This window comes from Bos grunniens, chromosome 11 (genome assembly GCF_055505025.1).
Source record: "Bos grunniens cultivar Pamir isolate PY7600 chromosome 11, Bosgru_T2T1.0, whole genome shotgun sequence".
NCBI lineage: Eukaryota > Metazoa > Chordata > Mammalia > Artiodactyla > Bovidae > Bos > Bos grunniens.
The window spans coordinates 9,776,355-9,804,353 of record NC_141175.1 but is presented as its reverse complement, the minus strand read 5'-3'; the positions used below and the strand labels follow the sequence as shown (position 1 = coordinate 9,804,353).

General features: G+C 43.4%; 1 protein-coding gene across 13 annotated transcripts in view; it reads left to right on the top strand.

The window, feature by feature from the left end:
* GARNL3 (GTPase activating Rap/RanGAP domain like 3) overlaps positions 1 to 27,999 on the top strand; it is a 164,738-nt gene that overhangs the window by 23,096 nt on the left and 113,643 nt on the right. For 9 of the 13 annotated variants that reach the window (XR_015136314.1, XR_015136313.1, XR_015136312.1 and 6 more), the window contains one exon: positions 23,353 to 23,422. The exons of the other annotated variants lie outside the window; for them this stretch is intronic. Coding sequence is in view for 4 of the 9 variants with exons in the window: in XM_086325055.1 (XP_086181181.1) it covers positions 23,353 to 23,422 (70 nt within the window). In the remaining 5 variants the exon portion in view is untranslated. The remainder of the gene's footprint in view (positions 1 to 23,352; positions 23,423 to 27,999) is intronic. 13 annotated transcript variants of the gene reach the window in all.

The window sequence follows — 27,999 nt, the reverse complement described above, 5'->3', positions numbered from 1 at the left end:
AAAGCTGACCAAGCACAAAGTTGGGCCTTATGTGAGGTACCATGGTTATCCAAGGCCTGCTTTCTGCCAGAAAGTATTCTGATATCTTTGTTGTTGTTCACTCTCTTCAGTCATATTGGACTCTTTCCAAACCCATGGATGGTAGCACACCAGGCTTTCCTGTCCTTCACTATCTCCCAGAGTTGGCTCAAACTCATCTCCATTGAGTCGATTATGCCATCCAACCATCTCATTCTCTGTCGTCCCCTTCTCTTGGCCCCAGTCTTTCCAATGAGGGAACGCATCAGGGTCTTTTACAATGAGTTGGTGCTTCGCATCAGGTGGCCAAAGTATTAGAGCTTCAGCTTCAGCATCAGTCCTTCCAATGAATATTCAGGACTGATTTCCTTTAGGATTGACTGGTTTGATCTCCTTGCAGTCCAAGGGACTCTCAAGAGTCTTCTCCAACACCACAATTCGAAAGCATCAATTCTTTGGCACTCAGCATTCTTTATGGTCCAACTTTCACATCTGTACATGACTACTGGAAAAACCATAGCTTTGACTATATGGACCTTTGTCATTAATGTGACATCTCAGCTTTTTAATATACTGTCTAGGTTTGTCATAGCTTTTCTTCCAAGGAGCAAATGTCTTTTAATTTCATGACTGCAACACTGTCCACAGTGATTTTGAAGCCTAAGAAAAAAAGTCTGTCATTGTTTCCACTTTTCCTCCATCTGTTTGCCGTGAAGTGATGGGACTGGATGCCATCATCTTAATTTTTTGAATGTTGAGTTTTAAGCCAGCTTTTTCACTCTTTTCTTTGACTTTCATCAAAAGGCTCTTTAGTTCCTCTTTGCTTTCTGCCATTAGAGTAGTATCATCTGCATATCTGAGGTTATTGATATTTCTCCCTGCAGTCTTATTCCAACTTGTGCTTCATCCAGCCTGGCACTTCGCATGATGTACTCTGCATATAAGTTAAATAAGCAGGGTGGCAGTATATAGCCTTGACAAACTCCTTTCCCAATTTGGAACCAGTCCATTGTCTGGTTGTAACTGTTGCTTCTTGACATGCATAGAGGTTTCTCAGGAGATAGGTAAGGTGGTCTGGTATTCCCATCTCTTGAAGAATTTTCCACAGTTTGTTGTGATCCACAAAATCAAAGGTTTTAGCATAGTCAATGAAGCAGAAGTAGATATTTTTCTGGAATTCTCTTGCTTTTTCTGTGATCCAGTGGATGTTGGCAATTTGATCTCTAGTTCCTCTGCCTTATCTAAATCTAGCTTGTACATCTAGAAGTTTTCGGTTCATGTATTATTGAAGTCTAGCTTGAAGGATTTTGAACATTACCCTGCTAGCATGTGAAATGAGTCCAATTGTAGAGCACATTCTTTGGCATTGCTTTTCTTTGGGATTGGAATGAAAACTTGACCTTTTCTAGCCCTGTGGCCACTGTTGAGTTTCCCAAATTTTCTGGCATATTGAGTGCAGCACTTTCACAGCATCATCTTTCAGGATTTGAAATAGCTCAGCTGGAATGCCATCACCTCCACTAGCTTTGTTCATAGTGATGCTTCCTAAGGCCCACTTGGCTTCACACTCCAGGATGTCTTGACTTCACACATCCTGGATGTCACCAGGATGTCTAGGTGAGTGATCACAAATCAACTTACTGAGTACCTGTGTGCTGCGCTGGGCCTTGTTCTAGGCACTGGGCATGCAGAGGGAGCATCTCCTTCCAGATTAAGCTGGGGCTTGTGGAAGTGCTGTTACCTAGGGAAGTCCAAGGAGATTTCTCAGTGGAGGGACTACCTAAAGGATGAGACCTTTACCAGGCAGAGGCCAGGGAGGCGTTCCCAGACAGAGGGGACCATCTGTGCAAAGGCCAGCAGCATTAAAGCACTCAAGATTTGAGGGGAGCCACAAACAGTCTGGTCTGGCTGGTGCTTCTTGGGGAGTGGTGAGCAATGAGCCTGGGATGGCAGACAAAAGCCAAGTCACTGGGCAGTGGGGGGCTTAACCGCCTTGCTAGGAAATTTGGTCTTGACTCTCTTAGCTAGAGCAGAGCATGATCAGATTTGCATACTGGAACGATTACTGGTGTCAGTGGGCAGCTAGATTGCAGAAGAAAAATGTTGGCAGCTGGGAGACCTATCGGAGTGGCTGGGTAAGAGATATTAAGTGTTCTGATGAGTGGCAGGAACAATGGGATTGGGTTAAGGAATAATTAAGAGGAAAGTTAGAGTGGACCTGGTAAATGCATGGGTGGTGAGGTGAGGAAGTGACCCTCAGAGTTTTGACTCTGGCAGCTCAGTGATGGTCTTGCCCTTAAAGAGAGGGTCTTGAGATGAGGCAGCACAGAATCTGAGACAGAATGAGACAGAGATCATTAGATACTGCTGTTGGGGCAGGCTTCAATAATATGTGAACCGAGAACTTCTAGTTCTGAGGAGGGATATAATTACATCTTTGGAGGCAGGAAGTTATTAGAAGAGTCTTCTTAGAGTAAAGTGAAGTGGATCTTGAAAAAGGAGGAGAACCTTCCTTCTTTCCTTTTTCTTGAATAGATTTTAATCAGCAGAGGTAGAAGGGTGTTCTGGATGACCAGATCCTGACTTGCCACTTGTATGCAGTCTGGAAAGTCAGACGGGGGGACATATTGTGAAAGGTGTTGTACTTAATCCCAGGACAGTGGGGCACTGAGTGGTTTTTGAGATAGACAGGCGATGGTTTGGGCTCTGATTTTTAAAAGTTAATTTCACTGATGTGTGCAGTGAGGAGGCCAAGAAACCAACTAAGAGATGAACTGTGGAGGGGCTTGTTGGTTGTAAGTGACAGAAACCCATCTCAAAATAGTTTAGGTATAAAAGGAGAATGTGTGGGTTCATGTGACCAAACTAGGGAAAGGGACAGATCGTGCCTCAGGGTCAACTGGATCCAGGAGCAGTCAGTCCACACCCTCAAGCTCCCACTCCTTAGCCGGCTTTCTTTCTGCCTGTTGACCTCCATGTCTCCTACCATCCATGAGTTTTCACCACTGCAGTGAGTACGAGATTGGGCAGCGTGGGGTATGTTCTCAGACTTGCAACTTGAGAGGACAAATCTTCCCCATTGACATACGTATGAAAGTGAAAGTGTTAGTCACTCAGTCATGTCCAACCCTTTGTGACCCCATAGACTAGCCCCCCAGGCTCCTCTGTCAATGGAATTCTCCAGGCAAGGAAACTAGAGTGGGTTCCCATTGCCTTCTCCAGGCAATCTTCCCGACCCAGGGATAGAAGCCGGGTTTCCTGCATTGTAGGCAGATTCTTTACCATCTGAGCCACCAGGAAAGCCCTGGTATATACCTATGGCTGATTCATGTTGCTATATGGCATGTTGTATGTATGCTGACGCATGTTGATGTATACATGTTGATGTACAGCAGAAACCAACACAATATTGTAAAGCAATTATCCTTCAATTAAAAATAAATTAACTAAAAAATATATTTTCCCTTCAGTTAGAGGAACCCTGGGAAAGGACTTGAGTTTCCCAGCCTGGGTCACATTTCCATTCCTAGTTCTGGGGGAATGTCTGTTACCAGGGGCAGAGGAGGCAGTTCTTGCTTCCCTGGTGAGCAGTGGGAGGGCTCAGGAAGTAGAAAAACATAATTTGAAGGGGTCAGAAAAGCCAGAGGGGCAGTTTCAAAAAGGAGAGTGCTCTCTGACCAATCACAAAAATAACTTAGGAAGTTTTTAAAAAAATATGGATCGTGGAACTGATTAAATTAGAATCCGTAGTGGTGGGACCCAGGCCTGGGGCTGAAGGTGTTGAATATAACAGAAAGTTTGAAGATCGAAACGATATCTTCTGTTGAGTTTGATGATTCAGGAAGCCATGGGGCTCCTCTGAGAAAGCGGTTTCAGCTGGGAAGGGAGGGCAGAGGCACACAACAAGTCTCTCTGCATCCTCGTGTCTCCTCATTCATAACCTCATTTCAGGGCTGTGTCCGACCCTACAAGAAGCAAAGTCAGTCAGTTTAGTTGCTCAGTCATGTCTGATGCTTTGCAACCCATGGACTGCAGCATGCCAGGCTTCCCTGTCCATCACCAACTCCCAAAGCTTGCTCAAATTCATGTCCATTGAGTCGGTGATGCCATCCAACCATCTCATCCTCTATTGTCCTCTTCTCCTCCTTCCTTCAATCCTTCCCAGCATCATGTTCTTTTTCAGTGAGTTCTTCTCATCAGGTGGCCAGAGTATTGGAGCTTCAGCTTCAGCATCAGTCCTTCCAATGAATATTCAGGACTGATTTCCTTTAGGATTGACCTGTTTGATCTCCTTGCAGTCCAAGAGACTCTTAAAAGAGTCTTCTCCAACACCACAGTTCAAAAGCATCAATTCTTGGGTGCTCAGCTTTCTTTATGGTCCAACTCACATCCATACATAGACGCAGACGCCTCTCACAGGCCGGATGCCTCTCACTGGTGGATGTGAGGTAGGGAGGGTTCCAGCTTCGGCCTCCAGGCCTCCGCCGCTGCTGTGTCTAGTACCACCACCAATACTGCCGCCTCCGTTGGAGCTTTGTATTTCTAAAATGGCACCCCTGGACTAGGACAAGTACGTGGAGATAGTGCGGCTATGCAAATACCTACTGGAGAAGGACTTGAAGCAGCTTTGTGACTACGTTTGTGACCTCCGCTTGGAAAAGGAGCCAGTATCAACACCAGTAACAAGAGGCACAGTCTCTTCGTTAGCTCAATATATTAGGAAAAGACAAAGGAAACCTATAGAAAAGATGGTTATTCAGGGCCATTCTGCCTTAAAAGGATGTCAACCAGGACCTGAGGAAAGAAAGTTTGAAGAGTTTTTAATCCCGTCTGAATTATCTGCCCACTCTTTAAAAAAAATATTTATTTATTTCTTTATGTGGTTGCCTTGGGTCTTAGTTGCAGCATGTGGAATCTAGTTCACTGACCAGGGATAGAACCTGGGCCCCCTGCATTGATTGGGAGCTTGGTAATCTTAGCCACTGGACCACCAGAGAAGTCCCTGCCTATTTTTTTTTTAAACCATCAGTCCTTCCTATGATTAGTTACAATATCCTAGCAACAAGTGGATTTTTTTTAAAGTACAATTCAGATTCATTTCCATCACTAGGCTGAATTAGCAGTGGTTTACTTGTTGATCTTTTGGAGAAAGTTGTCATATTTGAAAGAGTTTATAATCAAGGCATTATACAAATTTAGGCAATTTCATATTTAAACATGGGAAGATCCCCTGGAGGAGGGCGTGGCAACCCACTTGTGTATTCTTGCCTGGAGAATCCCCATGGACAGAGGAGCCTGATGGGCTACAGTCCATGCAGTCGCAAAGAGTCAGAGACAACTGAGCAACTAACCACAGTACATATTTAAACACTCTAAAATAGCTTTCAAAAGCTATTTAAAACCTAGTTTGCTCCTGAATAAAAGTCTACTTGGTTTAAAAACACAGAGCTGGAGAGAAAGCCTCTGGGTTTAAATGAGGGGAAGTAGTAGGAAGCCCAGGTGGCTGTTGGTCTTGGCCACATTTGCCAGTGAAACTCCAACAATAAGGAAATTGATGTTTCAATTTCCATTTGCCTGACTCCTGTCACTAATTTTCAGCTGATTCCAAATACAGAGAAGAGAGCAGTTTGATTTATTAAAAGCCTCCTAAAGCTCAGACAATTGTGAGGCAGGCTAGGATTTGTATGGGTCTGGCTAGAAGGAGGTTTTATTGATTTATTTTTATTTTTATTATTTTTTTTTCCAGTTTTGTTCTGTTTTATTTCATCAAATACTAACCCTACTCTTGTTTCACCTTCTTTCTCATATCCATCTTCATTTGCATTATTATCAAGCCCACCCGAAATAGGGCTTTCATCCCCTTATGTATGGCTCACCCTCCACCAACCCAACTTAGCATAATTTTAGATTAAGTTCCCCTAAACACTTTTTAAGACATGGTCCTCTACTCTGATCCCAAACTTAAAATGCAAAGGAACATCGGGAGTCCCCTGGCAGTCCAGAGGTTAAGACTGTGCTTCCACTGCAAGGGGCACGGCTTTGATCCCTGATGGGGGTGCTATGGTCTCACATGCTTCAGTGCTTTTCAGTGTTATTCAAATGGCTGAAGGCAGTAGTTCTAAATGGAGAAGGCTTTGCACTGATCTTCTTGGGGGATTCTCAGAGAGGCCCGGCCATGCCCCAAACACTCCTGACCGCTCCGTGTCCGCTTGCCATCTCGTCCCCAGGCTGCGCACGCTTGCACCGCTGCGTGTCGGCTTGCCGTCACGTCCCCGTGTTTGTTTCCCTTGCAGATTTTTTTGGATTTGGGGCAGAATACTGATTTGCCGGGGACCAGCCCCGGCTGATCCAGGGTATTCGAAGGAGAGACGGCGTAGGCGAAGATCAGGAAACAACTGCTTAATTAAACGTTAATTAAGGATATAAAGAGTAATAAAATGAGGATAGCTCAGTGAGGAAATTCAGTGGAGAAAAGAGGCTGAAATAAGGATAGCTCAGTGAGGAAATTCAGTGTAGAAAAGAGGCTGAATAATTCAGCCAGAAGGTAAGAGAAAGAACGACACGGTGAGACCAAGTTTCGGTAAACAAGGCCCCTGATTTATTTATTTATTTATTTTTTTTACATACAAAGTTTCCATTTTTATTGAAATCTTGTGTTAGGTATCAAACAAAATTTGCTTTCTTCAGATAAAAATATTCTCTCAGATGTATCCAGGTAACTGCTAAGCCTAAATTGGTCCTCCAATGTCTTGTTTTTACTGTCCTCGTGAAATGTTCATATGCACTTAGGATGTTCCCAAGAATATTTATCGTGTAAAGGACTGTACGTGGCGACCTCTACCGCTGCCTCCACTAACAAACTTTCCTCTCAAGCCTCCACTGCCGCTATTTGCACTTGCCCAGGAAGGCCCAAGCCCCCCACGACCTCTGGAAGCACGGTCACGAGGGCTGATTTATTTTTAAAATTTCTTGTTCTTCTTGGTCTTTACAAAGTGTCTGACACATAGAAAGTGCTCACTAAATATTTGTTGGGTCAGTTAAAGGTTATACTTTGGCCACCTGATGTGAAAAACTGACTCATTTGAAAAGACCCTGATGCTGGGAAAGATTGAAGGCGGGAGGAGAAGGGGACGACAGAGGATGAGATGGTTGGATGGCAGCACCGACTCAATGGACATGAGTTTGAGTAAAGTCTGGGAGTTGGTGATGGACAGGGAGACCTGGCATGCTGCAGTCCATGGGGTCGCAAAGAGTCAGGCACGACTGAGTGACTGAACCGAACTGAAGTTAAAGATAATAGAACAAAGATGCCAATTAGGAGCCTTCTGCAATGATGAAGGTCTAAGCTAAAGCAGAGAAAGGAAATGAAAAGGAGAAGGAGGACAAAGGACTACGAGACATGGTATAATTCTGGAAATATCCTCAAGTGCAAAATGGCATGTACAGGTTATGCATTGCAGTTTATTAGTAGTAGCAAAAGGTTTAAAACCATTTACCTAGGAAACTGGTTAAATAAAATATGGTGTGTCTACTCAATGGAATAGTATGTAGCCAAAAGAAAAAATTACAGGGGCTCTTTTGGTACTGATTTGGAAAGCTTGTCAAGGTACATTAAATGAAAAAATAACAAAAAGAATGGAATTGTGAATGGTTTACTACTGATGTATTTACCAAAGACAAAAAGGAATATATGTTTTTCTTTCTTTGTAAGTGCACACAGCATCTCTGGCAGACACACACCAAACAGTAGAGGCTACTGATGGGGAGAGGAAATGGGAGAGGGGGGTGGGGCCAAGAGGGAGGAGACGAGAGACTTTCTCCTGTATGGCCCTTTGGACTCTGTGAATTTTGAAGGAAGTGAGCTTTATCTCTTCAAAGAATGACATATAGAGTACCGGGTTAAGCTCCCTGTGACAACCTAGACAGGTGGGATGGGGTGAGGAATGGGAGGGAGGATTAAGAAGAAGGGGATATATGTATACTTATATATGTATACTTATGGCTGATTGACATTGTAGTGTGGCAGAAACCAACACAACATTGTAAAGCAATTATCCTCCAAATAAAAATAAATTTTAAAAAGGACACCAAAAATATGCATGACTAAAATTTTTAAAAATAATGAAATACAAATTCACACATACAAACATGCACCAGTCAAAAGCAACACTGTGCAGGCCTGTACCGGGGCTTGGAGACTGATTAGATGTTGGATATGGGGGAAAATCTGGGTGATGACCCTGAACTTGAACCTCAAGTGAGTAGGAAAAACATGGCAGTGCTGCTGACCAAGATGTGAGTGAGGAGTGGGAGTGAGGGTGCCTGGGGGCATGTTATGTTTTAGGGGCTCCCAGGGGGTTCACAGAACCACGTCCAGCAGTTCGAAGTCAGAACTTGCACTTGGAGAAAAAGTTTTGAGTTGGAGATTTGCTTTGGGTTAGCATAGAGGCAGTATTTGAAGGTACAGGAGTAGGGAGGTCCCCAGGGAGGTGAGTGACTCAAATGGAAGGGAGACGAATGTGGACCCACATTCACCTTTCAAGGGTGGCTTAAGGTTCAGTGCTGCCTTGCTGCTCTGTGTGATCTAAGTCAGGGAGGAGTATGGTGTCCCTCTGCCAGGATGTCCTGGTCCTTTTCTGGGAATGGAAGCTGCACCACTGAGCCCCACATCCCCTGGAGGAACAGTCACTAACAGCAATCATTTTTCCTCAAGGAGGTTATGCCATTACTAAAAATTTTATTCCTTTGACTATTCGCATTTTCTATTCTTTCAAATTTTACAGTCCTCAAGGGCCAGCAACCCATTTTTGGTGCTCACCTCATCTCAAAGTACAGTACAGTACACCATGAGGGCACACTATAAATAGTGGTAGATAGTAGGACTCTTTGTAATCATTGATTATAAGAAGCAGAAGGAAATAGTTCAGGCTGCCATGCCCTAAATTCACCTAAACTAACCCTCATTTTTATAAATCCCATTTGGCTTTGGATGGAGGCTGGTTGTTTTCCTGTCATCTCCTATATTAACAAATGTTCTTGGTTAAAATCCTTTTGCCTTCTATATTTCTGTGAATTTGGTCTATCTATTATTTTGCTATTTTGCTTTCTTTGAAGAACATTCCCCCCCCCCCCGCCCACCCTCTCTACTCTCTCATCCTTGGTCTCAAAGTCTCATTTTTGTAGACTGTCTCAGGATCAGAGTACCTTGGTGAAGTTAACATTTTAGAAAATCTTTCACAAATATAGTTTGACCTTAAAAGCACAGAGTAAGCTGCTTTTCTTCCAGCACATGGTCTGAATGTATCTGGAGAAAAACAGAGCACAAGTAAGTATGGAGTAGCCACCTGATGCGAAGTCAGCTTGTTGGAAAATACCCTGATGCTGGGAAAGATTGAAGGCAAAAGAAGAAGGGGACGGCAAAGAATGAGATGGTTTGGTAGCATCACCGACTCAATGGACATGAATGTGAGCAAATTTCAGGGATAGTGGAGAATAGAAGAGCCTGATGTACTACAGTCTGTGGGGTCACAAAGAATCAGACATGACTGACTAAATAACAAGGGACCTAAATTGGTCCTAAAAATTAGAATAAAATACAGAGGTCATTTAAAAAGCAGTGGGAGGAGCCTTCCCCCTCTCCTAGGTTATTTCAAGGGAAAATTTAGTCAGTTCCACAAGCATTTACCTCTACATTTGAGACTAAGAATTTTTCACATATTGATAGGGGCTGTAAAGCAGATGAAGATACACCACCCCAAAAATGCCACTTTGGCATAAAGATTATTTTGAGCTGAAAGAAGCTGAGAAAAGGCAGATATAGGAACTGTCTGTCCTCCCCCATCTGCCTAAAAGCAGGGCATTAATTTCTCTATGTGAAGGTACCCCCTCCCCTCTCTTTACGAAGAGGAGGAGAACAGCCCTTGCTACCAGAGACAGAGACTGCACAAAGGTGAGTCTACATAAACAAACCTTTCTAAGTAACCCTATCTATCATTGCTTTCCCCCATGTGGCTCCCTTCCCATGACTGACCCTCCCAGAATCCCCAAATTTGGCCCCCTTTTTTATGTCTAGTCACTTCTCCATAATTTATTGCCCTTTGTTTAAATGGTATATGAGTCTCTGAGTCTAACTGCTATTTGGGGTTTTCTTTTCTGTGCAGCCCTTGTGCATGTAAAATTAGAAATAAAATTTGTATGCCTTTTCTTCTGTTCATCTGTCTTTTGTCAACTTAATTCACAGGCATCAGCTACAGAACATAGAAGAGTAAAGGGAAAGTTTTTCCTCCCTAACTGCTATTTCTTAAAGTTAGAGCATTTTTGATCACAAGAGAGCCTAGCTTATCTCTGGATTTCCACAAAGAGACTTTTTTTTCTTCTTTGTATTGTTCAAATGCACATACCTTCTTGCTAATGAAAGACATGGATGCACAATCTCTGTTTCTTCAAGTAGTTGTTGTGCTCAGACTATTCACCATGCTAATGTGTGTTTTCTCTTTAAATCCAACAGCCCCATGAGGACTGTCCCATGTTTATCAGTATTTGTTGAATTAATTCATAAATCAAGCCCCATTTTACAGCTGTAGAACTGAGGCCCCATGAAAGGCTGTTTCTTGCCAAAAACCAGGCAGTAAATGAGTGGTGGGTTATCACAGGGCTGAGTAAATATCAGGCAACCCTATGCACATGGAATTTCTCTATACATACAGATGTTAATTTATTTAAATTTAGGATCAGAGTTTCTTTTTTACTCTGTATAACATTTTTAAGTAATTTCTTATTGTACTATAATTTACATGCAATAAAATGCAAGAATCCTAAGTTCACAGTTGGATAAGTTTGACACCTGCAGCTGATCCACTTTGTAATGTTACAGTGTGATCTGTTGCACTTAATTGTATTACCTGTTTATTGAAGGATGCCAGCCACTAGACATAGGAAATGCCAGCCTCATCGTCAGCTAATGGCTAGTGAATGATGTCACAATGTATTCACTGTGATGGCCCCCACAGCATTTTCTTTGTTTGCTCATATTACTGGCATTGTATTCACTTCTGAAGTAAATTTATTGAGATTAACCTGTGGCAACATTTACAGTATTTTCAGGTCTGACTCAGAAATGAATTTCACAAACATGCTGTACAGTGCTGCTCACTTCCAGCAGCAGCCGACAGCGGACTTGTGAGCGCCTGGTGGTGTCTCTCCAGGCCTGATCCTTGAGGAAGCTATGACGTGGTCCCTGTGCTCGCCCTGCCTCTTCTCTGGGTCCCTATCCGTATGGCTGGTCTCACCCTCCTGTGTCTCTCCCAGCCCCTTGCAAAGAAGGAAAATCCTAGGGGACCTGGTGGCTTTCTTTAGACATTTGAAGGGCTTTCCTGTAGAAGTGATCTTGTTTTATGTGGCCCCAAAGGATTGGCTGGCTGACTATTATTCACTCATTCACTCATTCATTCATAATTCAATAAAACCCCACTAAGAGCTAATATCTGTGCCAGGAATTATGTAACATGTCAGGATTTTGCACTGAACAAAACCAACAGAGAACCTGTCATTGTGGATGCTTATATTCTAGTAGGGGTGGCAGATGTTAATCCAGTATCCTCTTTGTATTAATAATTTCTAGTCTGGGGAGTAGGGGTAAAGTCCAGAAGAAGAAGCAGAAGAGGCAGTTTGTAGACAGCTTTCCAGGTCCTAAGATGAGAAAATGCTCAGCAGGCTAAAGGAAAGGAAGAAGGGCAGTGTGGCTGGATTGCTGAGATGAGGAGAGAGTGGGCCAGACAGGACCACTGACCGGGGTGTGGAAGTGATCATAAGGAAATTAAGAAGAAGTGAAAGGGTGAAGACATAGGACCAACTGGTGGCAATTAAAGTGTGATGGATTTCAATTCAATACAGAAAAAAAAAAGAAACAAAATTGTTTGACAGGGAGAATGGAGTGCCCTGGGCCTTGTGGGCTTCAGTTCATGGGGTTGCAGAAGAGTCAGACATGACTTAGAGACTAAACAATAACAACAACGATAGCGTGTAATTGAGACTTGTTAGCCATATTTAAAGTATCTGGTAGAGAATACACTACCATAGGTGGCAGGTTGGACACCAAGTGATCCTTGAGTCTCTGGACCTGAAAGTCTCTGGACATTTCTGGAAGTCTCTTCCACCCTAAAATTGTATGTTGAAGTGGCTGGAAGACTGATGAGGCTGTTATAGGAATCTGGACATCAAATAGTGAGGACCCATGAGATGGAAGGACTTGGCTGGCTGAGTATGGGAGATGATCACTGATGAAATGTCCAGCTGTAAGAGAATGGAGGATCAGTGGGATATTGACACAGCAGGAGGCTACACAGCACTGTGAGTCAATGACTAGAGTTATGGCTATCAACGTGTACAAACCTCAAAAGCACAGTGTTCAAAGAAGCTAGTTGCAGGGAGATAGTCATGGTTTGATATACAAGTGTATAAAATTTAAAGTCATGCTAAACAATACTGCAAATGGTTTATGACTACATGGTACAAATGTCAAAGATAAGTAGGAAGTATGAACCAAATTGTTTAGTCAAATTGTGTCAAAGGAGAGAAAGATGAAAATGAGATCAAGGACAGGTACACAGGGGTTTTCAGTGTATCTATACTGTTCATGATATTCATTTTTCTGCATCTTAAACCATTTCATAATAAAACAGATGAAATCCAGGTGAGTCTGACATACAACTAGGTTTGAGAACCAGAATCAAGTGCTTCTCAAAATTCAACATGCATTTGAATCCTCAGGGGATCTTGTTAAAATGCTGATTTTGTCTCATTAGGTCTGGGGTGGGGCCTAAGAGTCTGAATTTCTAACCAACTCAGGGAAAATTATCCCTCTGAGTAGTGAGGATGGGAGATTCCCGTTCTCTAGGATTCCTGCTAGCCAGGGTACTGCTCAGAAATGCTGCTCTGGACAGCATGCCTGCCTTCAGAGTCTGGGTACAGCTGGAGGCACAGTTTGGCAATCTCAGAAGAGAAGCTTGGAGAACCTAGGGAGACAGACTTTGGAGGGATTTCCCCAAAGAAGTTAAATCTGCAGGTGATCAAGGCAGGTCTGCAGCAACATATGTTGTCTGCTGATTTTTTCTTCTTAAACGAGTTTCTGTTTAACGCTTTGTGGTCATGCATGTATAGGTGTCCTGTGGAGCAGTGTTTCCCTAACCAAATTATACTCAGCTGGAAATCCCTTCAGCCTTGACCTTATAAGAAAGAATCCAAGGTCACTAGAGAGTGGAGAGGGAGGGAGCAGACGTGTGGACATTACACTTTGTAGGAATCATTTGTAAGTAGCAGCTCCCAGGTTTTCTGGATGGTGGGTCTTTTAAAAAATTAATTTTGGTTGTGCTTGGGTCTTCGTTGCTGTGCAGGCTTTCTCTAGTTGCGGTGAGCAGGGGCTATGCTATAGTTGCGGTATGTGGGCATAGTTGCTCTGGGGTATGTGGAATCTTTGGGGATCAAACCCATGTCTCCTGTATTGGCAGGCAGATTCTTATCCACTGTGTCACCAGGGAAATCATGGATGGTGGGGCTTGAGCTGAGCAGAATGACAAGCCTTCAGGCTTCTGCTCTGCACACCCACATCCCAAGACGACATATGCTACTTAAGAAGGGGACAAAGGGGACTGTTGTACAAGTTACCAGCTTTGCTACCCACAGGTGTGATGTGCTTGCACACTTTTTGTTCTGTGAAGTCCAATGTCCTTTATATTTTCCCACTGAACCGTAAGTGCTATGACTGTGGGGACCACACATCTTGGGTTTAGCACCTGGCCCAGTACCTGGTACATCTTAGGTGCTCAGATCAGATCAGAGATCAGATCAGATCAGTCGCTCATTCGTGTCTGACTCTTTGCGACCCCATGAATCGCAGCACGCCAGGCCTCCCTGTCCATCACCAACTCCCGGAGTTCACCCAGACTCACGTCCATCGAGTCAGTGATGCCATCCAGCCATCTCATCCTCTGTCGTCCCCTTCTCCTCTTGCCCCCAATCCCTCCCAGCATCAGAGTCTTTTCCAATGAGTCAACTCTTCACATGAGGTGGGCAAAGTACTGGAGTTTCAGCTTTAGCATCATTCCTTCCAAAGACATCCCAGGGCTGATCTCCTTCAGAATGGACTGGTTGGATCTCCTTGCAGTCCAAGGGACTCTCGAGAGTCTTCTCCAATACCACAGTTCAAAAGCATCAATTCTTCGGCACTCAGCCTTCTTCACAGTCCAACTCTCACATCCATACATGACCACAGGAAAAACCATAGCCTTGACTAGACGGACTTTTGTTGGCAAAGTAATGTCTCTGCTTTTGAATATGCTATCTAGGTTGGTCATAACTTTCCTTCCAAGGAGTAAGTGTCTTTTAATTTCATGGCTGCAGTCACCATCTGCAGTGATTTTTGAGCCCAGAAAAATAAAGTCTGACACTGTTTCCACTGTTACCCCGTCTATTTCCCATGAAGTGATGGGACCAGATGCCATGATCTTCGTTTTCTGAATGTTGAGCTTTAAGCCAACTTTTTCACTCTCCACTTTCACTTTCATCAAGAGGCTTTTTAGTTCCTCTTCACTTTCTGCCATAAGGGTGGTGTCATCTGCATATCTGAGGTTATTGATATTTCTCCCAGCAATCTTGATTCCAGCTTGTGTTTCTTCCAGTCCAGCGTTTCTCATGATGTACTCTGCATAGAAGTTAAATAAACAGGGTGACAATATACAGCCTTGACGAACTCCTTTTCCTATTTGGAACCAGTCTGTTGTTCCATGTCCAGTTCTAACTGTTGCTTCCTGACCTGCATACAAATTTCTCAAGAGGCAGATCGGGTGGTCTGGTATTCCCATCGAAGGTGTGATCACTGACCTAGAGCCAGACATCCTGGAATGTGAAGTCAAGTGGGCCTTTGAAAGCATCACTACCAACAAAGCTAGTGGAGGTGATAGAATTCCAGTTGAGCTATTCCAAATCCTGAAAGATGATGCTGTGAAAGTGCTGCACTCAATATGCCAGCAAATTTGGAAAACTCAGCAGTGGCCACAGGACTGGAAAAGGTCATTTTTCATTCCAATCCCAAAGAAAGGCAATGCCAAAGAATGCTCAAACTACCGCACAATTGCACTCATCTCACACGTTAGTAAAGTAACGCTCAAAATTCTCCAAGCCAGGCTTCAGCAATATGTGAACCATGAACTTCCTGATGTTCAAGCTGGTTTTAGAAAAGGCAGAGGAACCAGAGATCAAATTGCCAACATCTGCTGGATCATGGAAAAAGCAAGAGAGTTCTAGAAAGGCATCTATTTCTGCTTAGGTGCTCAGGAACTGTTTATGGGATGAGTGAAAGAATTTCAACTCAGATACACGTGTTTTTAAACTTAACCTTTTTATTTTGAGAGCGTCATAGATTCTTATAACGTAGTTGTCAGAAAAACACAGAGAGATTCCAGGTATCCTTTCCCCAGTTTCCCCCAGTGGTAACATCTGGCATAATAACATTAGTGCAGGATCAGTCACAACCAGAAAATTGTCACTGATACAATCTGCTGGCCTTAGATTTCCCTGGCGTCACATGCAGTTTTGTCTTGGGTAGGTTCATTTATTTATCATCACAGATGACAGACACAGAATGGCTCCATCACTACATACCTTTTTATAAGCCACCTCCCTCCTCTATAATTTTTGAGAATGTCACCTCAAGAATGTTGTGTGCTGGAATCACAGCAGTATGTAACCTTTTAGCGTTGGCCCTTTCCACTCCGCACGACTTCCTGCACCTTGTCCAAGCTGCTGCATCTGTCAGTGTTGTGTTCCTCTCTGGGCTGAGGGACATCCCAGTGTGTGCATGCACCACAGGTGCTTTATCCATTGGCCCTTCCAAGGATTTCCAGGCTTTTTCCAGTTTAGGGCTATCATGAATAAAGCTGCTGTAAACATTTGTGTATAGGTATTTTGAATATATATTTTCATTTCTCTGGGATAAATGCCCAAGAGTGCAAATGCTGGGTCATATGGTAACTGCATGTTTAATCTTACAAGAAAATGCTAACTGGTTTTCAGAGAGGCTTGGCTTACCTTGCACATTTCTACCCAGAGTTTATGAGTGGTCTGGTTGCTCTGTGTCTTCGCCAGTGTTTGGTGTGGTTGCTGTTTTTTAGTTAGAACTCTAAGGACACTGGTAGAGGTCATTATTGAAAGGAAACTTGCAGTGAATTACCACAAGACTTTAGTAATAGCAGAGAATCCAGTAAGTTCTGGGGACACCTGTCTGTGTCCAGAAACTTAGTGGGCACAGAAATACTGTAGGAGGAATGCATTTCATAATATTACAGAAATGAAGATTAAAGTGAGAAAGATGGCTGAATAATGGTGGAAGTAGCATCAAATATACCGAAAGAAATGTCAGAATATCCAATGGCAGATGGATGGTGGAAGAGGGAAAGGGGGAAGGGGGCAGGAACCCATCTGCATTCAGCAAGAGCAAAAACCAGCAGAAGTGAAGTGAAAGTCACTCAGTCCGAGTCTTCGTCACCCTGTGGATTGTAGCCCGCCAGGCTCTTCTGTCCATGGAATTCTCTAGGCCAGAATACCGGAATGGGTAACTGTTCCCTTCTCCAAGGGATCTTCCCAACCCAGGCATCAAACCCAGGTTTCCCATGTTGCAGGCGGATTCTTTACCATCTGAGCCACCAGGGAAGCCCTAAGAGGTTATCATTAATTCATAACTCATTAATGCAACAAGTATTCATGGAGCAGCCTGCTCTGAACCAGGCACATGGGGCATGGTCATGACCAAGGTAGGTAAGGTCCCTGACAGTTAGAATAGCTAGCTTTTATTTATGTGTCAGATGTGCTAAGCACCTTATGATATCTTTTAATCCTCCCACAGAAACAGATTATTTTAAGCCCATATTACAGATGAGGAAACAGGCTCAGAGAGGATAAGTAACTTGCCAGGGGCTACAGAGCTGTTGTGCCATGGAGCTGACATTCAGATCCAGGCATGTCTGACCACTTTATGATTGGTGGAGTTTGCTAATGGATGTTAAACTTAAGATCAGGAGTATGTGATGCTGGGAACCCAGAACCTCAGTGGAGGGACAGGATGCTGTCTGGAGCAAGAATCCAGGGGCTTAGATTTTTCTGAGACCCTAACATTCCAGAAATCCTCTTGCTTACTTCCTACTTCCTGGTGTCTGAAATCTTTTCAAAAGAGGATGAGATTCTTCCATTTCATCATTAGAAGTTAATGTATAATTGCAGCTCTGCTTTTTTGTGTCATTATCTCCAGAAGGAGAGACAACTGCTCCCTTATGTGCAATAAGCTATTCTAGTACCTGTTGTTAGGAGGCCCTGCTTTCCCTCTAAGCCTCAGTCTGTCAGCTGGCACATTTTTCAGCTCCTCTGTCCCTCAAATAGGGGGATCCCTTCCATCTGTCTATTACTATCTGTTTATCAAGGGGGTGGAGGTGGTGCCCTGGCACTCTTGACATTGAGCTCTGCTGTTAGTAAGCCTGTTGCTTTTCACTATTTCTTTCAGCTGATCCAGGAAGAATCTCATTCTTCTGTTGGCTTTAACTCTGCCAGCAGGGCTGGAGATGACTGAGGCCTGGATTAGTGGGGTCTGGCCAGTTGTTAGGGTCAGTCACTAATCTCCGGGCCACTTGAGTAAGGAACTATATTGCTGAGTTTCAGCTTCCTTTCCCCACCCTGCCTTTTTCAGTTTCCATAACATCTACTCTTTGCAGGGGATTGTCCTGCTTTCTGGGATCCTGATTTACATAATGGTCATTTCTCTAGCTTCTGTGTGGGGCTGGAAATCTTTGCTCTCATCCCAGGCCTTCTTTAGAGACGTAACATGCTTGCAAATCATGCTTGCAAAGCGTGATCCGGCATCCTCACACGTTAATTTGCTAAAACAGAAGTTCTATTTAGAGCCAGACCACCTTGTCTATGAGGAACTTGAACCCACTGGTTCTTTTTTGCACCTGCCTGTTCTGGTGACCTGCTCTCAGGCCCAAGGATTTTCTAGGTGAGGTCGCACTGCTAGGCCAACACTTTCAGGAAGGGGATGGTCTGCTGGGCTGTGATGCTGCCCTAAGCCCTGCCCTAGGGGGCTGCTTGGCCCCAGATCTCGCGTTTTACCACAGCGGGGAAAAAACAGGCATCTTGTTTTAAGTTCTTTAAAAGTTATTAATAGTAATCATGTAGGCTGCAGCCACTTTCCAGGACTCTCTAACAACCAGAGAAGAATTCATACTAATAAAAAGAGCAATAATAATAGCTAACATTTATTGAGTAGTTTTCATGTAATAGATATTATGCGTAGAATAAACTTTTATCTGCTCTTTTTAGTTTATTCTGTATAACCCTGTTAAATAACTGATATGATCAGCCACATTTTATACACATGGGAACTAATGCCCAGGGGGCTTAAGAACCCCTGTCTGTGACTGAGGCCCTTGCCCTGAGGCACTATGTGACATCTCCTCCCATTCAGGGAAAACTTGATCAAGGCCTTGTCCTTCCTTATAAAAATGCCACAGAATGGCTAACAGGTTTCCCAGGGATTCCAGAGTCATCTGGAAAAGCAGTATTTTTCAAAACACTGTCTGTGAACCACCTGCATCACCACCACGGCTTATTAAAATCTCAGTCAGGCTGAATCACAGCCTCTGGGAAAAGGGCCAGGGAATCTGCATTTCTAGAAAGCTCCCCCAGGGATTCTGATGGACTCTAATAAACACTGCTATTTTCATTGGCATCCTAATCACAGTTTATGGGTAGAGCTGATACCAGCAAAAGGGATTCGTGGGTCTATGGGCAGGGGTTGGGCAAACTTTCTGGGAAGGGCCAGAGCATAAATGATTTGGGCTTTGCAGGCCCTGCAGGTCTCTGTTGCAAGTTCTCAGCTCTGCTACTGAACCATGGAAACAACCACAGACAGCCTGTCACCAGAGGGTGTGGCTGCATCTCAGTAAAGCTTAGTGTTCAGCAGGGGAGGCCACAGTGTGCTGACCTCAGTAGTTGTCCTGGCCCACCAGCCCTCTGATGACCCCTTTTTTGTGGGACTTCTTTTCTTCTTAATTGGAGGAAAATTGCTTTACAATGTTGTGTTGGTTTCTGCCATATGACAGTGCAAATCAGCCATAATTATACATATATCCCCTCTCTCTTAAGCCTCCCTCCCGTCCCCCATCCCACTCCTCTAGGTCATCACAGAGTGCCAGGCTGGGCCCCTGCATTATATTGCAACTTCTTACCAGCAATCTGTTTTACACAGGATAGTGTATATATGTTGATGCTACTTTCTCCATTCGTCCCACTTTCTCCTCCCCCCACTTGTCCACAAGTCCATTCTGTACATCTGCGTCTCTGTATCACCATATCTTCCCTACAAAAAGGTTCATCAGTACCATTTTTCTAGATTCCATATATATGCATTAATATATGATATTTATTTTTCTCTTTCTGACTTACTTCACTCTGAATTACATGTTCTGGGTTCATCCACTTCACTAGAACTGACTCAAATTCATTCCTTTTAATGGCTGAGTAATATTCCATTGTATATATGTACCATACCTTCTTTATCCATTCATTTGTAGATGGACATCTAGGTTGCTTCCATGTCCTGGCTATTGTAAATAGTGCTACAGTGAACACTGGGGTAAATGTGTCTTGTAGTATTGTAGCTTTCTCAGGATATATGTCCATTAGAGGGATTTCTGGGTCATATGGTAGATTTATTCCTAGTTTTTTAAGGAATCTCCCTGCTGTTCTCCATAATGGCTCTATCAGTATACATTCTGTGGGGCTTATTCTTACAGTACTTTCTGTTGCCTGTGGAGAGCTGTATCTATGAAGATAAAATCACCTGTTGTAACAGATAAACCTTGAATCTTTGTGACTTAAAGCAGTACAAGTTCTGTCCTCTCATCTCACAGCCCAGTGAGAGTCTGCCTACTTGGGTTCTTCTGTGTTCTTCATTTAGGGACCTGGGCTCCTTCATAGTGTAGCTTCATCCTTCTTGGTTCTCACAGCCATCCTCAGAGCCAGTGGACGAGGAAAGAGAGCCAGGATTATTCATGGGAAACCTGTATGGGCCTGGTCTGGAAGAGGTGCCCTGCATTTCTACCCATACTTTACTGGCCACAATTCTCATTGCGTGGGGTCCTGAAACAGCAATTTCTCAAGGCTGTGAGGCCCTTGGTCTCAAGACTTTCTCTAGTCCCTTCTATCTTTGCTTGAAATACATCCACTTCTAACCTGGGCTCATCTCTTCCTTGTAAAAAGCCTTGCTAAGGTCAGTCAGTAGGAGCCAGCCCATGGCCTCACTCTGACCTGTCCAGCTACATTCCTTAGGGCTGCAGGCTCAGAAGGCACAGATCCACCGCCTCAGTTATTGTAGGTGTGAGTTTTATCACCTAGTTTGCTACTGTGTAACCGAGATCTCCATTTCTCTAGGCTCTGAGACCATTTCCTCCCTGGCTGCTGCCTGCCCGTGAAGCCTGCACCACATATTTTAGGTTGTTGCCATGGTAGCACCCCAGTGCAAGATACCAACTTCTGTACTAGTCCAGGTAGCACAGAGGCTTCACCAGGTAAACCCCAAAATGTGTGTGATGAACACAACTAAATGTTTATTTCTTGCTCACATCACATTCTAATACAGATGTTCTTGGAGGCATGACCTTCCATTTGGTCATTCAGAGACCTGGCTTTTTTCCATCTCGAACCTCTGCCTTCCTATGGGTCCTTGTGGTCCTCTCTTGCTGGCCACGGGGAAGGCAGGCAGGCTTCCCATGGGAGCCCATGGCATATCACTTGGGTCTGTATTCTCTTGGCCAGAAATCAGTCACATGGTCACACTCCCTGAAAGAGGGGCTAGGAGATGAAGTCCAGTGACAAGTCCCAGAGGAAAGGAAGGAGGTTTTGGTGTGCATGTGGCCATATCTGCCTCTTGGGTCAGGACTGTCTGGACTGATGGAGTGACATCCAGGGGCTTATCAGGGAGAAAGTCAATAGGTGGCCTGCCTCAGTGATCACTAGGGGCCCTATCAGGCAACAGCTAGTGAGATCCGAAAGATGTGTGAGTAAACAACAAACGTTTACTGCGTGTCCATTCTGTGCCTAGCAATGGGCCAGACTCTGGGGACCTGGAGGAGAACCAAGCTCCTCTTAGAGCTCTGGGTGATCCTCCTAAACACAACCCTTGTGCTGGATGCCAAGGGGCCAGGGAGTTGGGGAAGAGAGTGGGTTTTCTACTACGGCTGGTTTGAGTGCCTCCTGTAGCCCTAGAAATGCCTCCCTTACAGTTGTGCGTGGCCCTGTCATCAGCAAGCACCCTCTCTGCGGTGTACTGGACGAAATGTAATTAGAAGGGGAAAAGGGAAGCCCACAGCAGATATTCTGTTTATCTCTCTCGGTTGTTTTCCTAGGACATCGTCTGCCCTCAGTGAGGCTTCTAAGGAGGCGGTTGCTCCAGATGTAGGGTCATCACCCTGTTTTCTGTGTGTTTCTGGCTGTTGGCATTGGCAAAGTTAGGAAGCTGGCACTGTCTCGGAACCCCCTCTGTGGTTCTGAGGGCGGCACAGGGAGGGGCCCAGATCCCCACATCCCTGCTCTCTTCATGTTTTTGGCCATTTGGGTTAGAAACCGCTGCTGCTGCTTCTGTTGATGACTGAGTCACGGGCCCGACTTAACTGAAGGTGTTGGCTGAGGTCCAGGCAGACAGCTCTCAGTCAGCCACCATTGAGCATCAGCTCTGTGCCCAACCCCTGTTCAAGAGCGTGGATGCACCCCTTACAGGAGCCCACTTGCTCTTGGTAACTCAGGGCTGCTGGAGAAGGATCTTGAAACTGTTATGTAAGGCAACAGCAATATTCTCCAGGAGGGTTTTCAAAAAGGGCCAAGAAAATGGGCGTAGAGGACATAGCTAACCTTGGAGCTGGCCATGGAGGGAAGCTTTTACATCTCTTTCAGAGATTTTTCAGTAGAAAGTCATGTCACTAGCAGCAGGAAGGTAGCTTAGGTAAGTATCTAGGACACCCTTCCAAGCTGCCTTCATTAATTTGTTGCACGGTTTCTTCTAAGGCAGTGAGGACTACAAAAGGTTAAATCTCTCCTATACGATGAACTCAGCCATCCCCGTGAAATGGAGGAAGCGGAATACCATTAGACTCTCTAATCTCATTTCTCTCATGCTGTCCTTCTTGGAGCCTATCAAACAGTGTCCTGGCAGAGAGTCAGTTCTGTGGCCGTGAAGCATCAGAGTCAGTCTCTTTCTGAACATGCCAGAAGGGCTGTAATTTAGAAAATGTAGCCTACCTTTTAAGGAAGGATGAAAAGGTACTAAATGCACCTTTCTATGCATGTTAACTCCCAAATATTTGGGATATATTAAATGTGTCATTCCTGGGAAATTTTATTTTCTGTTTTATTAGAGTTATTTGCATGACATATTAGAACAGAACTTATAAAACTGTTTGTATTTGTGGATCTCTGGTGGTTTCATGAGTACTGCTCAGGGCCCTCTCTGTACCAACTATTCAATAAGATATGTGTCTTTTGAGTGTGTAACTGTGCATTCAAGATGCAAATGCAGTAACAATTTTGCCCTGGTTTTAATTGTTTTTCCTCAAAGACGCATGTGATTTTTCTTATCTGATTTAAGCATTTCTTAAGGGGAGGGGGTAGGAAAGTATTAGCTACTGCCACATCAAAAAAGCTAAATATAATTGGAAGTTAGATTTTGAGATTTTTCTGTTAGTCCTAGTCTTTTTTCCATATTGTGATGTTGTCATAAAGGGGAGGGGGGTGGGGCCTACCAGAATTTTGAAGTTTTTTTTTTTCCTCCTATTTAAAGTTTATGTCTCCTAGATAGCATCCCATAATGCTGGTTATTTTTATGCAGAATATTTGGGACAAAGAGGCTCTCTTTAAACGAAAGATAATTGCAAGCTTTGTCTCTTGCCTCAAGTTTACTGCAGGGTTTCTCTCCCCTCTGGTTATACAGAAATGAAATTATAAACCACCAGTAGCCTGGGAAATGTCAATCGATTCCAAATGACTAAATATTTAATTCAATCATTGCCTATACCTCCAAGGATGACTCGGGTGTTTTTCTTCTTACTGAGGGCTCCATGAAAGCCGGGCTCTGCAATGGCTGCTGAGGACTGTGTCTGTTGCAAGGAGGCTCCCCTGCAGTGAGGAGCTGGGCAAGCCTGTTCCATAGCAGCCCTTTTTGCAAATGGTAGTGGATTTTTGCAGAAGGTTTGTGGCCAGATCGCTATGTATAATACTGATGAAGCATTTTTGTTCCAGCTCTGTCTCGGAAGACCTAGGCTGTAGACGTGGGGATTTCAGTAGGAAACATTATGGATCTGTGGAGCTGGTAAGTTTACACTGTCTGTTCAGTGGTAGTACATTGATTTCGATTTAGAGAGGATCGCCAAGCTCTTCAGATCTTTTGTTGTATATTTACCGTTAGACCATGTGGGTACAGTATAAGGGCTGGATGGGAATGAATGACTATTGAAAGGCTGTAATATCGATCATCTTTATCTGTTGTGTTTTTACTGTTACGTACTTTTAATCTGTGCCTTTCAGTGTGTTAAAAATATGTTGTGGCTTGGTATTTTTCCCTGTTCATGGTGTTATGTAATTAAATAAAATGATTTATGTATTAGGAAAGGTAGCATTTAGCTTTTATGTTATCTTGTTCCTAAAAGTTTCTAAATCTGGTTTTTGAGGTTTAAATATTATTATAATACATATTCCAATTTTTCTGTACCCTTCATCTCTGGATATGTGATAGGAGTTAGAATATCTGCGAGCTCTTTTTTCCCCCCCTGTTACAAGTATATGTGTTGGACTAGATAAATGTCTGTGTAGGTAATAGATATCTGGATTGAAAATATTCATATTTTTCTTAATGAGAGAGATTGGGGTTTGTGTTATGATTTTTTAAAAAGGGTATGCTTTCATTTTAAAAGAGGAATAGTGAAGATATATCATAGCCTCATTTTTTTTTTATCATAGCCTCAGTTTTTTAAAAGACAGAATTGTGAGTTTTTTCCCCAGTTACATGGAAATTTGAACTAATTTTTAGGAAAATATGCTCATAAAATTCTCTTGGTTAATATTTAACTATTAAAAACATTAAATTTATTATTTCTGTCTATTTACAAAAACTGAGTTGATGGGATCCATTTGTAAAGTATTAATATAAGCTACATTAATTACAGGTTTAAAAAGTAGAAAAATTTATGTACCGGAATCATGTACAAGTAGCATTCTACTTGAATTCAACTATATATTACAGATTTGACTGTGTACCTGGCCCAGGTATATTCTTGGAAATATGCATTAAGTAAAAGATTAGGTCCTTGTTTTTAAGGCTCCTACTGTCCTCCTGCTGGGCAGATAAGATACATAATATATCTAAAGAATGAATTTAGTCACATAAAAGACACCCTGGTTGACTTGGTTAGTGTGTGTTCTATGTCAGTCACTGGTGATACCATGCCAACACCACCTCTACTGAAGAAGCGTGTGCATAACTAATTCAGAACTGGTAAATATTGTGAGAAGTGCACAGACAGGGCCTGGTGGGGGTTGGAGAAGGAGGGAGCAACCCCTTCTGGCTAGGCATCTCGGGGAAGCAGCCTGGAAGGCCTTCTGGAGGCTGTGGGATGTGAGTTGGCGACAAGGAAGATAGAGGATATTTGCAAACAGCATGATTCTTGGCAACGATGATTTGAAGGGCAATGAGCACATGGTCCTGCCCAGCAGAGAGTATAGGGCTAAAGAGCTCAGTGGTTACACAGCAGGTAGGCTTTGAAATCAGACAGGCCTGGCTTCATATACCAGTTCCCTTACTTATTATCTCTGTAAACATCACTGAACCTCAGTGGTGCCTAAGAGTTTGTGTTTGGAAGTCATTCTTGTTCCAGCATTTACTAGTTGTATGACTGGCCTCAGTTTTCTCATCTATGAAATGGGGTTTATTAGTATTATCTATTTTATAGGATTGTCAGGAGGACTGTGTGAGGTGATGCACAGAAGCACAGTCCCTGTTAACTACCCAAAGTAGGAAAGATGAAATTTGATAGCACAAGTAGGATGTTGACTCTCAGGTGAAGGCTTTGAACCTGATCTAGTAAGTAGTATGGAGCGCTTATAAATAGTGAGAGTGGTGTTTGGGGGAGACAACATAGGTGTGTAGGATGGACCCTTTATAGACTTGTGGAAATCACAGAATATCAGACTGGGAACATACATGAGAGAAGTGCTTTCAAGCTTGAACAGGCATCAGAATCACCTGGTGAACTTATTAAAACAAATTGCTGGACCCCATCCCCAGAGTTTCAAATACAGTGAGTCGGGATTAACTCAAGTTCCCAGGTAATGTTGATGCCACTGTTGCCAGAACCACCCTTGGAAAAACCCTGCTTTACAGAATCCCCAACTGGTCATCAGTTATCCCCAGCTTGATGAGGCAGCTCATTGACCAGCTCAGTTTGTGTGTGTGTGTTTATAACTGACTTTTTAAATATTTTAAAGTAAATTTTAAATACATTTTAAAATTCTATGTATAATTTCACCACCTTGCAGCAAGTATTTTCACCTGCCTTTGATACCTTCCAAATTGTATAGCTATAAGTGCTATTTCTACATGGTTGTAATCAAATTATATATTTACTCTTGCATGCCTCCTTTTTCATTTAACTGTGTTTTATAAGTATCTTCTTGTTATATAGTTACCATTTTAATCCATGTGTGATAGATAGACCAGTAAGGTGATCAACAATGATCTGTGGAACCATTTTCCTCCCTATGTAAAATCAGGTCATTTCTAGTTTTCCCGAGTTGGAAATGACGTGTACTAGAGGTTGCAAAACTTCAGGAGATGGTTGAGGGGCAGGAGGCCTGGCGTGCTGCGGTCCATGGGGTCACAGACAGTCAGATATGACTGAGTGACTGAACAACAATAGAGGTTGCAAGGGTTGGGAATGATGCAGTGAACAAGTTCCAGTTTTGCCGTGTGAGGATCTCTTGAGATTCTGACTCCAGTGTTTTAAGGAAGGAGATGTTTTCTCCCATCTATGAACACAGAGTATTATCAAATTAAAAACCATATTATGTGTCCTATGTTCGTGAGAAAGCCAGTTCAATTTTTCTTACACTTGATTTGATGAATATTGTTGGGAACCCAGTCAATCTTGGGTGTTTGTAGAGGGGTCCTTGGGATTCTGTAAAATTGAAATTTTAGCATAAACTTCTTCTGATGTTCAGTGAATTAGATAGAAGTCCTTGTGAAGAGTGAAATTGACCATTCAAATCAGCAATGAGGGGGATGCAGGGGCTTGGTTCCCTAGGTTTCAGTTGAGTATACATTTGGTGAGAGACCATGGCGCTCAGACACCTACTCTACAGACTCACAGGTGAGTTTCTCAGCCCTAATTCAACAGCTGTGGGTCGAAGGCTCCCACCATGGGGCAGGCATGGTGCCTGACACTGAGCGGGGAGGAAAAAGCCAACTGCTCTGCTCTCCTGGAGCTGGAGGTAGTCTGGCTTTAGAATCCAGCGGCCTCAAATTTTGAGTCTCCAGGCTGCATCTTAGCTGTGTTCCCTGCCTGAATCAGGGATGGTTTCCTTGCAAGGGATGGAGATCCACTCAGTCCAGATCCAGTATAACGTAATTCGCAGAACGGGTGTGGGAGAATCTCGCCGGAATGCACTGCAGGAAGCACAGCTGGGCTGCATGTGACTGGGAAGCCATTAAGCAGCTCTTCTCGTTTCTCTCGGCCCCTGTGGTTTCTCAGCTTCACTTTGCTCTGCATGTCAGTACCAGTCTCCTCTCTGCACACCAGCTTCCGTGACAGCACAGTTGCCTCTCTCCAGTCCATTTTCTCCCAGCAGCAGTGTTTGTTTGTTTTTTTTAATACTTCTTTTTATCATGGTGAAATATTCACAAAATATAATTTACCATTTTTAAGTGTACAATTCAGGCCCATTATGTATATTTGCCGGGTTATGCAACCATCAGTACTATCTACTTTCAGAACATTTCTCATCATTCCAGATAGACACTGTATCCATTAAACAATGACTTCCCATTCCCCCTGCTCCCTTGCAACCTCTGTTTTATCTCCTGTCTCAATGAATTTGCCTATTCTATGTGGGATTATACACCTTTTGCCCTTTTTTGTCTGATTTATTTCAATATTTTCAGGGTTTATCCATGTTGTCACATATATCAGAATTCCGTTCCTTTTTCTGGCTGAATAATATTCCATCGTGTATATATACCACATTTTGTTTTTCCATCCCCCTATTGATGAATTCTTGGGTTGTTTCCACTTTTTAGCTCTTATGAATAATGTTACTGTCAACATTGGTATACAGGTATGTGCTCAAGAGATGTTTTAAAATGTTGACAACATAGTATCTTTTCTTTCATAAATCTCTTCTGTGGCCCAGTGCAGTGCAAGCCCAGACCCTTTACAAAGCCCAAAGAGATCCTTCATGGTCCCTGTTCTGCCTTCCTCTCCCACCTTCCCACGAGCTGCTCACTCACTGTGCTTCGGTGGTCTGATTTTCCTCTCTAGAACAATTAGAGTTCCTACCTGTCCTTTGCATGTGCTCTTCCCTCTTCCTGGAATGGGCTTTCCCAGCATTGCTCACCGCTGATCTCAGCTTAAATGCCATCTTCTCAGGGAGGCCTCCTCGATCACCCTGGCTGAAGTCATCCTCCTCATTATGGAGGTCTCTAACTCAGCATCCTCTTTATTTACTTAATGGTGTTTATCACAATCAATATTTGTTTACTAACTATCCTCTCATCCACTAGAGGGGAGGGTGGAAACTGTGTCTTTCTTGAGATTTCTAGGCCCTGGCATATACTAAATTCTCATTCAGTTTTTTTAAAATTACTAAATTGATTTCTAGTCCCCCACCCTATCCCTA